Source organism: Microtus pennsylvanicus, chromosome 1 (assembly GCF_037038515.1).
Source record: "Microtus pennsylvanicus isolate mMicPen1 chromosome 1, mMicPen1.hap1, whole genome shotgun sequence".
Classification (NCBI taxonomy): domain Eukaryota; kingdom Metazoa; phylum Chordata; class Mammalia; order Rodentia; family Cricetidae; genus Microtus; species Microtus pennsylvanicus.
In genome coordinates, this window is record NC_134579.1 from 71,383,707 (window position 1) to 71,395,900 (window position 12,194).

The following is a 12,194-nucleotide window of genomic DNA, read 5'->3' on the forward strand; positions in this document are numbered from 1 at the left end:
AACAAAATCCATCCTTCTTCTGCATACAAGAAACATATCTCAAACTCAAAGACAGACATCATCTCAGAGTAAAGGGTTGGGAAAAAAATGCCAATCAAATGGACCTAAGAAACAAGCGGGTGTAGATATCCTAATATCTAACAAAATATACTTCAAGCTAAAATCAGTCAAAAGAGACAAAGAAGGTCATTTCATATTAGTCACAGGAAAAATCCATCAAGAGGAAATTTCAATACTGAAATCTATGCCCCAAATACAAGGGCACCCTCATATGTCAAAGAAATACTTCTAAAGCTTAAATAATATATTAAACCTCACACACTAATAGTGGGAGACTTCAACACTCCCCTCTCACCACTGGACAGGTCAATCAGACAAAAAATGAACAGAGAAATAAGAGAACTAACAGATGTCATGACCCAAGTGGACTTAACAGACATCTATAGAATATTCCATTCAAACAGAAAAGAATATACCTTCTTCTCAGCACCTCATGGAACCTTCTCAAAAACTGACCACATACTCAACAAAACAAACCTCAACAAATACAAAAAAAATTGGAATAACCCAACGTACATTATCAGATTACCATGCTTTAAAACTAGAAGTCAACAGCAATACTAATTCTAGAAAACCCACAAACACATGGAAATTAAACAATGCTCACCTGAATCATCAATGGGTAAAGGAAGAAATAAAGGGGGAAAATTAAAGACTTCCTAAAATTCAATGAAAATGACCACACAACACACCCAAATTTATAGGACACAATGAAAGCAGTGTTAAGAGGCAAGTTCATAGCACTAAACACCTACATAAAGAAGCTGGAAAAATACCACACTAGTGAATTAACAGAACATTTGAAAACTTTAGAACAAAAAGAAGCAAACTCACCTAAGAGAACTAGATGGCAGGAAATAATCAAACTGAGAGCTGAAATAAACAAAATAAAAACAAAGAAAACAATACAATGAATCAATGAGACAAAGAGTTGGTTCTTTGAGAAAATCAACAAAATACACAAACCTTTATCCAAACTAACCAAAAGGCACACAGAGAATATCCAAATTAACAAAATCAGAAATGAAAAGGGGATATAACAACAGACAGAGGAAATACAGAGGATCATCAGGTCATATTTTGAAAACCTGTACTCCACAAATTTGGAAAACTTAAAGGAAATGGACAACTTTCTGGATAAATATCACTTACCAAAATTAAATCAAGACCAGATAAACAAATTAAACAGACCTATAACTGCTGAAGAAATAGAAACAGTCATCAAAAGTCTCCCAGCCAAAAAAGTCCAGGACCAGATGGTTTCAGCTCAGAATTCTACAAGATTTTCAAAGAAGAACTAATACCAATATTCCTCAAATTATTCCACACAATAGAAACAGAGGGAACATTGCCAAACTCTTTTTATGAGGCTACAATTACCCTGATACCCAAACACCAGAAAGAATATCTGCAGAAATTTGGGTATGCCAAGAAATTTGAGCTGGGTGGTGATGACGCACGCCTTTAATCCCAGCACTCGGGAGGCAGAAGCAGGCAGATCTCTGTGAATTTGAGCCCAGCCTGGTCTAGAAGAGCTAGTTCCAGGACAGGAACCAAAAAAGCTACAGAGAAACCCTGTCTCGAAAAATCAAAAAAAAAAAAAGAAATTTGATTTAAGAAAGGTGATTGCTGATGGGCATAGTGATGCATGCCTATGACCTCAGCACTTGGGGGTGTGAAGCCGGACACTCAATTCCAAGCCAGCCTGGGTTTTCACATCCTAGGATCTGTTCTTAAATAGGAAAGGGAAGGAGCAAGGGACAGAAAAAGGAAAGGGGAGGGGAATGGAGGGTAGGATAATGGAGGGGAGGGCAAGGAAGGAGAGGAGAATGGAGGGGAGGAGAATAAAGGGGAGGAGAATGAAGGGGAGGGGAATGGAGGGCAGGAGAATGGAGGGGAGGAGAATAAAGGGGAGGAGAATGAAGGGGAGGGGAACGGTAGGGAGGTAAAGGGAGAGAAAGGAAGGAAAGGGAAAGGAAGAAATTCCTATCATTAAAAATAAAAACAGAAACAAACCAAAACGAGAAATCTTTGGATTCCCACATCCTACTGACACCATCCTTCCTTGTCATCCTCAGGGAGACACCACCATCTACTACTTTGTCCTAGATGTGAAAGAACCTGACTGTTGGGCCCTATCCACAAAATCTGAGAATGACTGTCTTGAAGCTTCATGGCCAACTGAAATCGTAAGTAACTAGGACCGCTGCTCTTCTATCTTCTATCCACTCTGCTCACTCAGTGGAGCCACATGGAAGCTAGAAAAAGCTGCTTATGTATGAAGATGACGTCAGCCTTAAGTAGTACTCCCTTAAGAACCATTCTCCGGAACCCCGTTGAAGTAAGTTGTTAGGGTTTGTGGTGTCCCCAGGATAACATCAGCTGCTACGAGCCTTGGGCAAATCCCCAACCATCTTAGACTTCAGTCTCCTCAACTGGAATGCCCATGTCATTTCCAGAACCACAGTCTATGAATGTATGAACTGGGAACTGTGTGCCTTGAAGAGTGATCGGTCCTTCTGTTGACAGCCAGGGTTGCAGCAAGGAACACGGCCTTGCTGTGCATGCTGGCCCTGGTTACTGAGGCCAGTCTCCCTGTCACAGAAGACAGCACAAGGGATCAGCAGACATGGGATGTCAGGGCCAGAAGAATTTTGCACACCGAGGGGACACACTAGTTCTGTCCCCTTTGATAATGTTTGGGAAGTGGTCACGACCCATTTAAACAGTTGCTCTCACCAGGGTTTGGTGTGCCAAAGGTGTGCAGCACACGGAGCAGGCTGAAAAGGCCGCTCTGGGACAAGACTGGTGGACGAATCCCCAAATACACATTACATGAGATGGTGTAACACGGCCTTGGTATTCTGTCATAGGCCGTCTGTGCACATGGTTCCTAAGGGCTTAAAATCGTCTTGTTTTGCAGGTGATTGGACAATGTAAGGTCATAGCTACAAGATACTCTAACGAGTCTCAAGACTTTAGAGTGAACAACTATAACTGCACCACGAGCTCTGGTAAGGTCGTCTGCCGAATTGCTCATTCCAGATTAACATAGAACCCGATCATATGGTGGTGTTCGTAATGGAACACACGGTAGCCATCAGGGAGGGCCACTGCCCTTCCCTTCTCCATTCGCACTCCCTCTGCTGAAATAGACCCCACCCCCACCCCGGCAAACGTCATTTAAAGAGATTTAGTATGTACTCATAGAGACTTAAAGAGGCAGTACACACACCACTAAAGAGATGCAGCTCTGAGTTTCGGCCGGCCTGAGCTTAAGTTCAAGCTTCCTTATTTGCCAGTTGCCTCACAGTCAACACCGTTGGAATGGAATCGTGTCTCCATTGTGTCTAGATTTTGTTTTCAAGGTCATGAACTTCTGCCAGCCCAGGTATGTTATCTCCAAATAATTGTGGCTTGGGGAGCAGGTCGTGTAACCTCTTCAGGTTTTTCTCATTTAGGATTCTTGTTAGAATCAAAGAGAATGTGTCATCTTCACAGAATCCTTAACACTTGGTAAGAACTGGCTTCGACAGTTAGACGGTCTATATCACTCCACAGTATACAGAGTGGTTATATATTGTGTTATGTCATGCATTGGTCATTTTGTTTAACCTCACATAAGAGTATGAAGTAATCATTGCCAAACTTTCTATTTTAGAGATAAAACTAACTGGATCTGGCAAAGATCCAATGTGTGTTCTCAGAAGCAATGGAGACATGATAGAAAGGACTCTAGCTACATCTCTGCAGCGTTGGTTCCAGAGTCCAGACTCCTATTTATTTTTCTGAAAGACTTAGTTTCAGAAGGACAGATTTCAGCATGATTGAACGTAGGCAACAAGCCAGCAGCTTCTACAGGAAGTTGTTTAAAGAAAGAAAGAAGCAAGGCACAATGGTACAGGCCTACCCTCCAGCAGTCAGGAGGCCAAGGTGTGAGTTTGAGGCCAGCTACAGAGTGAGACAGGTGAGAGCTGGGAAGTAGTGGTGCACACCTTTAATTCTAGCACTTGGGAGGCAGAGGCAGGTGGATCTCAGCGAGTCTGAGGCCAGCTTGGTCTACAGAGTGAGTTACAGGTAGCCAGGGCTACACAGAGAAATCCTATCTTGAAAACCAAAAAAAAAAAAGAAAAGAAAAGAAAACAAAAAAAAAGAAAGAAAAAAAAAGGAGAGAGGGAGATAGAGAAAGAGAAAGAGAGAGAGACTGCTGGATCCTTTTCTGTACCTTTAATTTAAAAGATTGCTCCTTGACAAAGATAGGAAGTTGTGAAGTCTGGAGTGGGCAAGGCATCATGGGTAGAGGTCCCAACAAGTACCAGCAGGCAGGGAAAGCCTGGTGTCTGTGCAGCCTGATTGACTGATCCTGACACGTTACTTTATTTGTTTTTTTTTAAATATTTATTTATTTATTTATTTATTATGTATACAATATTCTGTCTGTATGCCTGAAGGCCAGAAGAGGGCGCCAGACTTCTTTACAGATGGTTGTGAGCCACCATGTGGTTGCTGGGAATTGAACTCAGGACCTTTGGAAGAGCAGGCAATGCTCTTAACCGCTGAGCCATCTCTCCAGCCCCTGACACGTTACTTTAAGCATTATCAGTTCTTCTCTCTTTTATACAGAACCTAGTGTCCCCTGCGCACTGCGCTTACATGAGCTGTATTCAGACCTGGTCCTCTGACCCCGTGGTCTCACCCTCTTTCTTCCTCAGTCTCTTCAGCCCTGAGCAACACCAAAGACAGCCCTGTACTCCTGGAATACCTTGGAGAGTCCGAGGTTCACAGACAACAAGCCCATAAGGCCCTGGAAAAGTACAAAGGGGAGAACGATGGCTTTGACTCTTTCCGAGTGGACCGAGTAGAGAGGGTTATAAAAGCGGTGAGTTTCCCCTGCTCCGACCTGGTGCGGGGAGCTGAGGGCCACACACTGTCTACTGCCTCACCTGCTCACCTGGCCAGCTTCCTTTCTGACAGTCACAGCCTTCGATGCTCGGCCACCAGCAAGGCCAATGCACAGCTTTTCTACAACTTCTTTTGCTTGAGAGAGAGTAGAACGAGGAAACACTGAACATCTGAAAGGAAAAAGAAAAGAATCCAAAGGAAAGGCAAGAGCATGATGGGGTTATCTGAGCATTGAAAAACCATCCAAATTTAGCTTTCTTATATTATGGTTAGAATACCGAGGCTCAACAAAACAAAAACAAAACAAAATCCTCACCATGACCAGCATTGTCGCTGATGCTGCCTCACAGACCACGAATTCTAGTGCCTCCCACACAGAACTGTCTGGTAGGAGAGCTGGTTGGTGTTTGCCCTTTGCTTTTCATATTTTAAAGATTTTTTATTTGCGTGTGTGTGTGTGTGTGTGTGTATTTGCTTGCGTATATGTATGGGCACTTTGCCTGTGCTCTGCCCCCAGAGGCCAGAAGAGAGCACTGGATCTCCTGCTGTGGGTACTGGGAATTGAACTCATGTCCTTTGAAAGAGCAGCAGGTACTCTTAACAATAACAGTATTTCTCTAGCCCTGCCCAGTGTTTTGGAAAGGGAAACTTAAATATGTCATGTTTTATGAAGCAGGATACATATAATGTGGTTTGCTATGAAGAGTGTTCTGGACTCACGTGTATTTGCAAGAGAGAAAAAGCAGGTTGCAGACTGCTACTGAGCTTATGAGCCCATGCAAATGAAATATTTACATATCTAAATATCCCCACATGTGGAAAAGCCCAGAAGAAGAAACACATCAAAGCAGTGGCAATGGGGTTGGGGAGATTGTTCACATGTTGAGAGCACTGACTGCTTTTCTAGACACCTAGGTTGGCTTCCCAGAATCCACATGGTGGCTCACAGCCATCTGTAACTCTTATTCCATAGGATCTGGCGCCCTCTTCTGAACTCCTTGGACACTGCATGTACACGGAACATAGTCACATATGAAGGAAAAACACCCCACACATAAAAGCATAAATAAAATGAAAAAAAAAAACCAGTAGCACTGACATCCCCCAAGAATGAGGGTCTGCGCTCAGGGAGGGTGTTTTCCCTGCTGTACTTCCACTTGTATATTAGAGTTTCTGCAAAATGGCAATCTCTTATCACCGATGTCATATGTTTTTGTTTGTTTTTTTAATTATTTTTTTTATTGAAGAAAAAAAAATTTCCGCCTCCTTCCAGCCTCCTATTTCCCTCCCCCTCCCCCCACTCCTCTCCCCCTCCCCCCACTCCTCTCTCCCTCCCTCTCCAGTCTGAAGAGCAGTCAGGGTTCCCTGCCCTGTGGAAAGTCCAAAGTCCTCCCCCCTCCAACCTGGTCTAGGAAGGTGAACATCCAAACTGGCTAGGCTCTCACAAAGTCAGAACATGAAGTAGGATCAAGACCCAGTGCCATTGTCCTTGGCTTCTCAGCAGCCCTCATTGTCCGCCATATTCAGAGAGTCCGGTTTTATCCCATGCTTTTTCAGTCACAGTCCAGCTGGCCTTGGTGAGCTCCCAATAGATCAGCCCCACTGTCTCAGTGGGTGGGTGCACTCCTCGTGGTCCTGACTTCTTTGCTCATGTTCTCCCTCCTTCTGCTCCTCATTGGGACCTTGGGAGCTCAGTCCGGTGCTCCAGTGTGGGTCTCTGTCTCTATCTCCATCCATTGCCAGATGAAGGTTCTATGGTGATATGCAAGATATTCATCAGTATGGCTATAGGATAGGGTCATGTCATATATTTTTTAAAAGCAGAAGCCATAGAAAAATAGCATGCATTTGTCATTTTTTTTTTTGGTTTTTTCGAGACAGGGTTTCTCTGTAGCTTTTGGAGCCTGTCCTGGAACTAGCTCTTGTAGACCAGGCTGGCCTCGAACTCTCAGAGATCTGCCTGCCTCTGCCTCCCGAGTGCTGGGATTAAAGGCGTGCACCACCACCGCCCGGCTGCATTTGTCATTTTTATTCCCATAGTGCTTTGCGAGATATTGCATAATAGATATCTATTGCTTTTCCTCTTATCGTTTTCTGCTCCTGAAACTCTGCTGATTCCTCTGTTCTAGAGAGGAGGGGAAAGACCCAATTACTATGTGGACTTCTCTATGTGGAACTGTTCTACACAGTATTTCCACAGAAGGCCTCCAGTAAGTATAACACACACCTGTGAAACATGTCGTTTAGACAGTACACACCACTCGAAGGGACTCTTTCTCGTCAAATGTTCCAGACACAAGTTCCCCAGAAAGCCTACAAATTCATGGAAGCTGAACAGTCAACTACTAAACAACCCCTGGGGCAGGGAATAAATAAATAAAAAAATTAAAGTCTTCTTTGAATTCAACGAAAATAAAGACACAACATACTCAAACCTACAGGACACTGTGAAAGCAGTGCTAAGAGGAAAGTTCATGGCTCTAAGTTCCCACATTAAAAAAACAGAGAAAGCTCACATTGGAGACTTAACAGCACAGCTTAAAGCTCTAGAAAAAAAGGAAGCAGACTCACCCAGGAGGAGTAGAAGACTGAAATAATCAAACTGAGGTCTGAAATCAACAAAATAGAAACACAGAAAACAATCCAAAGATTCAATGAAACAAAGAGCTGGTTCTTTGAGAAAGTCAACAAGATTGACAAACCTTTATCCAAACTAATCAGAGAGAGAACATGCAAATTAGCAAGATCAGAAATGAAAAGGGGAACATAAAAAAAGACACTGAGGAAATTCAGAGAATCATTAGGTCTTACTACAAAAGCTTATGTGCCACAAAGTTGAAAAATGTAAAAGAAATGGACTTATTTTTGATAAGTACCATTTACCAAAATTAAATCAAGACCAGGTGAACAATTTAAATAGACCTATAAGTCGCGAGGAAATAGAAGTTGTCATAAAAAACGTCCCAACCAAAAAAAGCCCAGGACCTGATGGTTTTAATGCAGAATTTTATCAGAACTTCCAAGAAGAGCTGATACCTATACTCCTTAATGTGTTTCACATAATAGAATCAGAAGAGTCATTGCCAAACTCTTTTTATGAAGCTACAGTTACCCTGATTCCAAAACCATACAAAGACCCAACCAAGAAAAAGAATTACAGACCAATCTCACTCATGAACATCAGTGCAAAAATTCTCAATAAAATTCTGTCAAACAGAATCCAAGAACACATTAAAAAAATTATTCATTACAATCAAGTAGGCTTCATCCCAGAGATGCAGGGCTGGTCCAACATAAGAAAATCTATCAATGTAATCCATCATATAAATAAACTGAAAGAAAAAAACCATATGATCATTTCATTAGATGCGGAAAAAGCATTTGACAAAATTCAACATCCCTTTATGATAAAGGTTTTGGAGAGGTTACAGATACAAGGATCATACCTGAATATAATAAAAGCAATATATAGCAAGCTAACAACTAATATCAAATTAAATGGAGAAAAACTCAAAGCCATTCCACTAAAATCAGGAGCAAGACAAGGCTCTCCACTCTCACCATATCTCTTCAACATAGTTCTCGAAGTTCTATCAATAGCAATAAGACAACATAAGGAGATCAAGGGGATTTGAATCGGAATGGAAGAAGTTAAACTTTCGTTATTTGCAGATGATATGATAGTGTACATTAGTGACCCCAAAAACTCTACCAAAGAACTTCTACAGCTGATAAATACCTTCAGTGATGTGGCAGGTTACATGATCAACTCAAAAAAATCAGTAGCCTTCCTATACACAAAGGATAGAGAAGCAGAGAGGGAAATCAGAGAAACTTCACATTTTACGATAGCCACAAATAACATAAAGTATCTGGGGGTAACTCTAACCAAGGAAGTGAAAGATCTATTTGACAAGAACTTTAAGGCATTGAAGAAAGAAATTGAAGAGGACACCAGAATATGGAAGATCTCCCATGCTCTTGGATGGGTAGGATCAACATAGTAAAAATGGCAATTCTACCAAAGGCAATCTACAAATTCAACGCAATCCCCATTAAAATTCCAACAAAATTCTTCACAGACCTTGAGAGAACAATAATCAACTTTATATGGAAAAACAATAAAACCCAGGATAGCCAAAACAATCTTATACAATAAAATAACTTCTGGAGGCATTACCATCCCTGACTTCAAACTCTATTACAGAGCTACAGTAATGAAAACAGCTTGGTATTGGCACAAAAACAGAGATGTTGACCAATGGAATTGAATAGAAGACCCGGATTTTAACCCACAAATCTCTGAACACCTGATTTTCGACAAAGGAGCTAAAAGTATACAATGGAAGAAAGAAAGCATCTTCAACAAATGGTGCTGGCATAAGTGGATGTCAACCTATAAAAGAATGAAAATAGGTCCATATCTATCACCATGCACAAAACTCAAGTCCAAATGGATGAAAGACCTCAATATTAACCTGAACGCACTGAACCTGATAGAAGAGAAAGTAATAAGTAGTCTACAACACATGGGCACAGGAGACCACTTCCTACATATAACCCCAGTAGCACAGACAATAAGGACAACATTGAAAAAATGGGACCTTCTAAAACTGAGAAGCTTCTGTAAAGCAAAGGACACTGTCATTAAGACAAAGAGGCAACCTACTGATTGGGAGAAGATCTTCACCAACCCCGCATCAGACAAAGGTCCGATCTCCAAAATATATAAAGAACTCAAGAAACTAGACTTTAAAAATGCTAAATAACCCAATTAAAAAACGGGGCACTGAACTGAACAGATAATTCTCAACAGAAGAAGTTCAAATGGCCAAAAGACACTTAAGGTCATGTTCAATCTCCTTAGCGATTAGGGAAATGCAAATCAAAACAACTTTGAGATATCATCTTATACCTGTCAGAATGGCTAAAATCAAAAACACCAATGATAGCATATGCTGGAGAGGATGTGGAGTAAGGGGAACACTCATCCATTGCTGGTGGGAATGCAAACTTGTGCAACCACTTTGGAAATCAGTGTGGTGGTTTTTCAGAAAATTCGGGATCAACGTACCCCAGGATCCAGCAATACCACTCTTGGAAATATACCCAAGAGATGCCCTATCATACTACAAAAGCATTTGTTCAACTATGTTCATAGCAGCATTATTTGTAATAGCCAGAACCTAGAAACAACTTAGATGCCCCTCAATGGAAGAATGGATAAAGAAAGTGTGGAATATATACACATTAGAGTACTACTCAGTGGTAAAAAAACAATGACATCTTGAATTTTGCATGCAAATAGATGGAAATAGAAAACACTATCCTGAGTGAGGTAACCCAGACACAAAAAGATGAAAATGGTATGTACTTACTCATAAGTGGATTCTAGCCATAAATAAAGGACATTGAGCCTATAATTCGTGATCCTAGAGAAGCTAAAAGGTGAACCCAAAGAAAAACATATTGTTATCCTCCTAGATATTGGAAGTAGACAAGATTGCTAGGCAAAAATTTGGATCTTGGGGGGGGAGTTAGGGGAGATGGGGAGAGAGAAGTGAGAGGGGAGGGTAGGGAGAGCTTAAGGGAATGGGACGGTTGGGATGAAGGAAGGGTGGATATGGGAGCCGGGAAGTATATATCTTAATTAAGAGAGCCATTTCAGGGTTGGCAAGAGACTTGACTCTAGAGGGGTTCCCAGGTGTACATGGAGATGTCCCCAGCTTGTTCCTTGGGCAGCTGAGGAAAGGGCACCTGAACTGGCCCTATCCTATACCCACACTGATGAATATCTTACATATCAACATAGAGCCTTCATCTGGTGATGGATGGAGATAGAGTCCACATTGGAGCACTGGACTGAGCTCCCAAGGTCCAAATGAGGAGCAGAAGGAGGGAGAACATGAACAAGGAAGTCAGGACCACGAGGGGTGCGTCCACCCACTGAGATGGTGGGGCTGATCTAATGGGAGCTCACCAAGGCCAGCTGGGACTGGGACTGATGGAGCGTGTGATCAAACTAGACTCTCTGAACGTGATTGACGATGAGGGCTGACTGAGAAGCCAAGGACAATGGCACTGGGTTTTGATTCTACTGCATGTACTGGCTTTGGGGGAGCCTAGTCTGTTTGGATGCTCACCTTACTAGACCTGGATGGAGGGGGGTGGACCTTGGACTTCCCACAGGGCAGGGAACCCTGACCACTCTTTGGAATGGAGAGGGAGGGGGAGGGGAAAGGGGGAGGAAAAGGGAAATGAGAGTTGGTGAAAATTTTTAATAAAAAAAAAATAAAACCCTGACTAACACAGAGAAAAAAAGAGCAAATGGGTTGTAAGGGGCTTAATAAAATGAGTATCAAGCATAAATGTTGAAGGTAACACGGATATTGCTCGGTGGCGTGTGTTGTTTGTTATCTGGGTCATTTTGATGTAGGAGAAGTTTGAAGGAGAAACATTGATGCTGTAAAGGATTTACAAATAAACATTCTTCAGGAAACATTAAGTTCCAGGAAGTAGAATTGAGTTGAAGGAGCGCTGCCTCTGATACAACCACAAGGTTAGTGTACTGACCACACTTGTTAAAAACACAAAAGAAATTTTTGTGCCATAATTGAAATGGTAGTGTGTGCTGTCGTTGTAGGGAAACCTACACGTGTGGAGGGTTTGACTAGTTTAACCGTGCACTGATACAGAGAACGTGAAATAGCAATGTAATTAATGTAGCAGTAATTGTACCTATTGCATAGCAGGTGAAGGGCTGGCTCCAACAAGGAGCAAGCAAGTGTTACCTCGCTAATGCTCAAACTTTCTTTGCTTCCCCATAATCACAGCTTTGTATGCTACTCTTATTTAATAGAACCTCTGCTGAATTGATTATGTCTGTGTTTTCCTTCGGGGTTTTGTAAGCCAGATGATTTGGCCACAGGTTGGAAGACAAGTCACATGATTGAGACACGACAGGTTGGAAGACAAGTCACATGATTGAGACACGCACAGAAAGGCTGCAAAAGATTTGAATAACTGCTTAGACTTGACGGCCTTAAACCTGCTGGCCTAGCTTTAACAAGATCCTCTTACCTAGGAGATATCCTCCGGCTCCATTGTGACTTGTGTGACTCCAGTGTTTCCCAGCCCTTGCTGAAGCTAGCTCTTCCTCAGGTGTGCAGTCGTACAACAGTCCTCTTTGTTGGAGACATGATGGATGGACATGCACACTGGCTACTTCATTC

The 12,194-nt window shown here is 42.1% G+C and overlaps 1 protein-coding gene across 1 annotated transcript in view; it reads left to right on the forward strand.

Moving 5' to 3' along the window:
• The window catches only part of LOC142843311 (histidine-rich glycoprotein-like), a 31,737-nt gene extending 20,085 nt beyond the window's left edge, over nucleotides 1–11,652 (forward strand). Inside the window, exons 2-6 of the mRNA XM_075960543.1 lie at nucleotides 2,139–2,249; nucleotides 2,984–3,074; nucleotides 4,773–4,939; nucleotides 7,092–7,212; nucleotides 11,606–11,652. Coding sequence (XP_075816658.1) covers nucleotides 2,139–2,249; nucleotides 2,984–3,074; nucleotides 4,773–4,939; nucleotides 7,092–7,212; nucleotides 11,606–11,652 — 537 coding nt within the window. The remainder of the gene's footprint in view (nucleotides 1–2,138; nucleotides 2,250–2,983; nucleotides 3,075–4,772; nucleotides 4,940–7,091; nucleotides 7,213–11,605) is intronic.
• The last annotated feature ends 542 nt before the right edge of the window (nucleotides 11,653–12,194 follow it).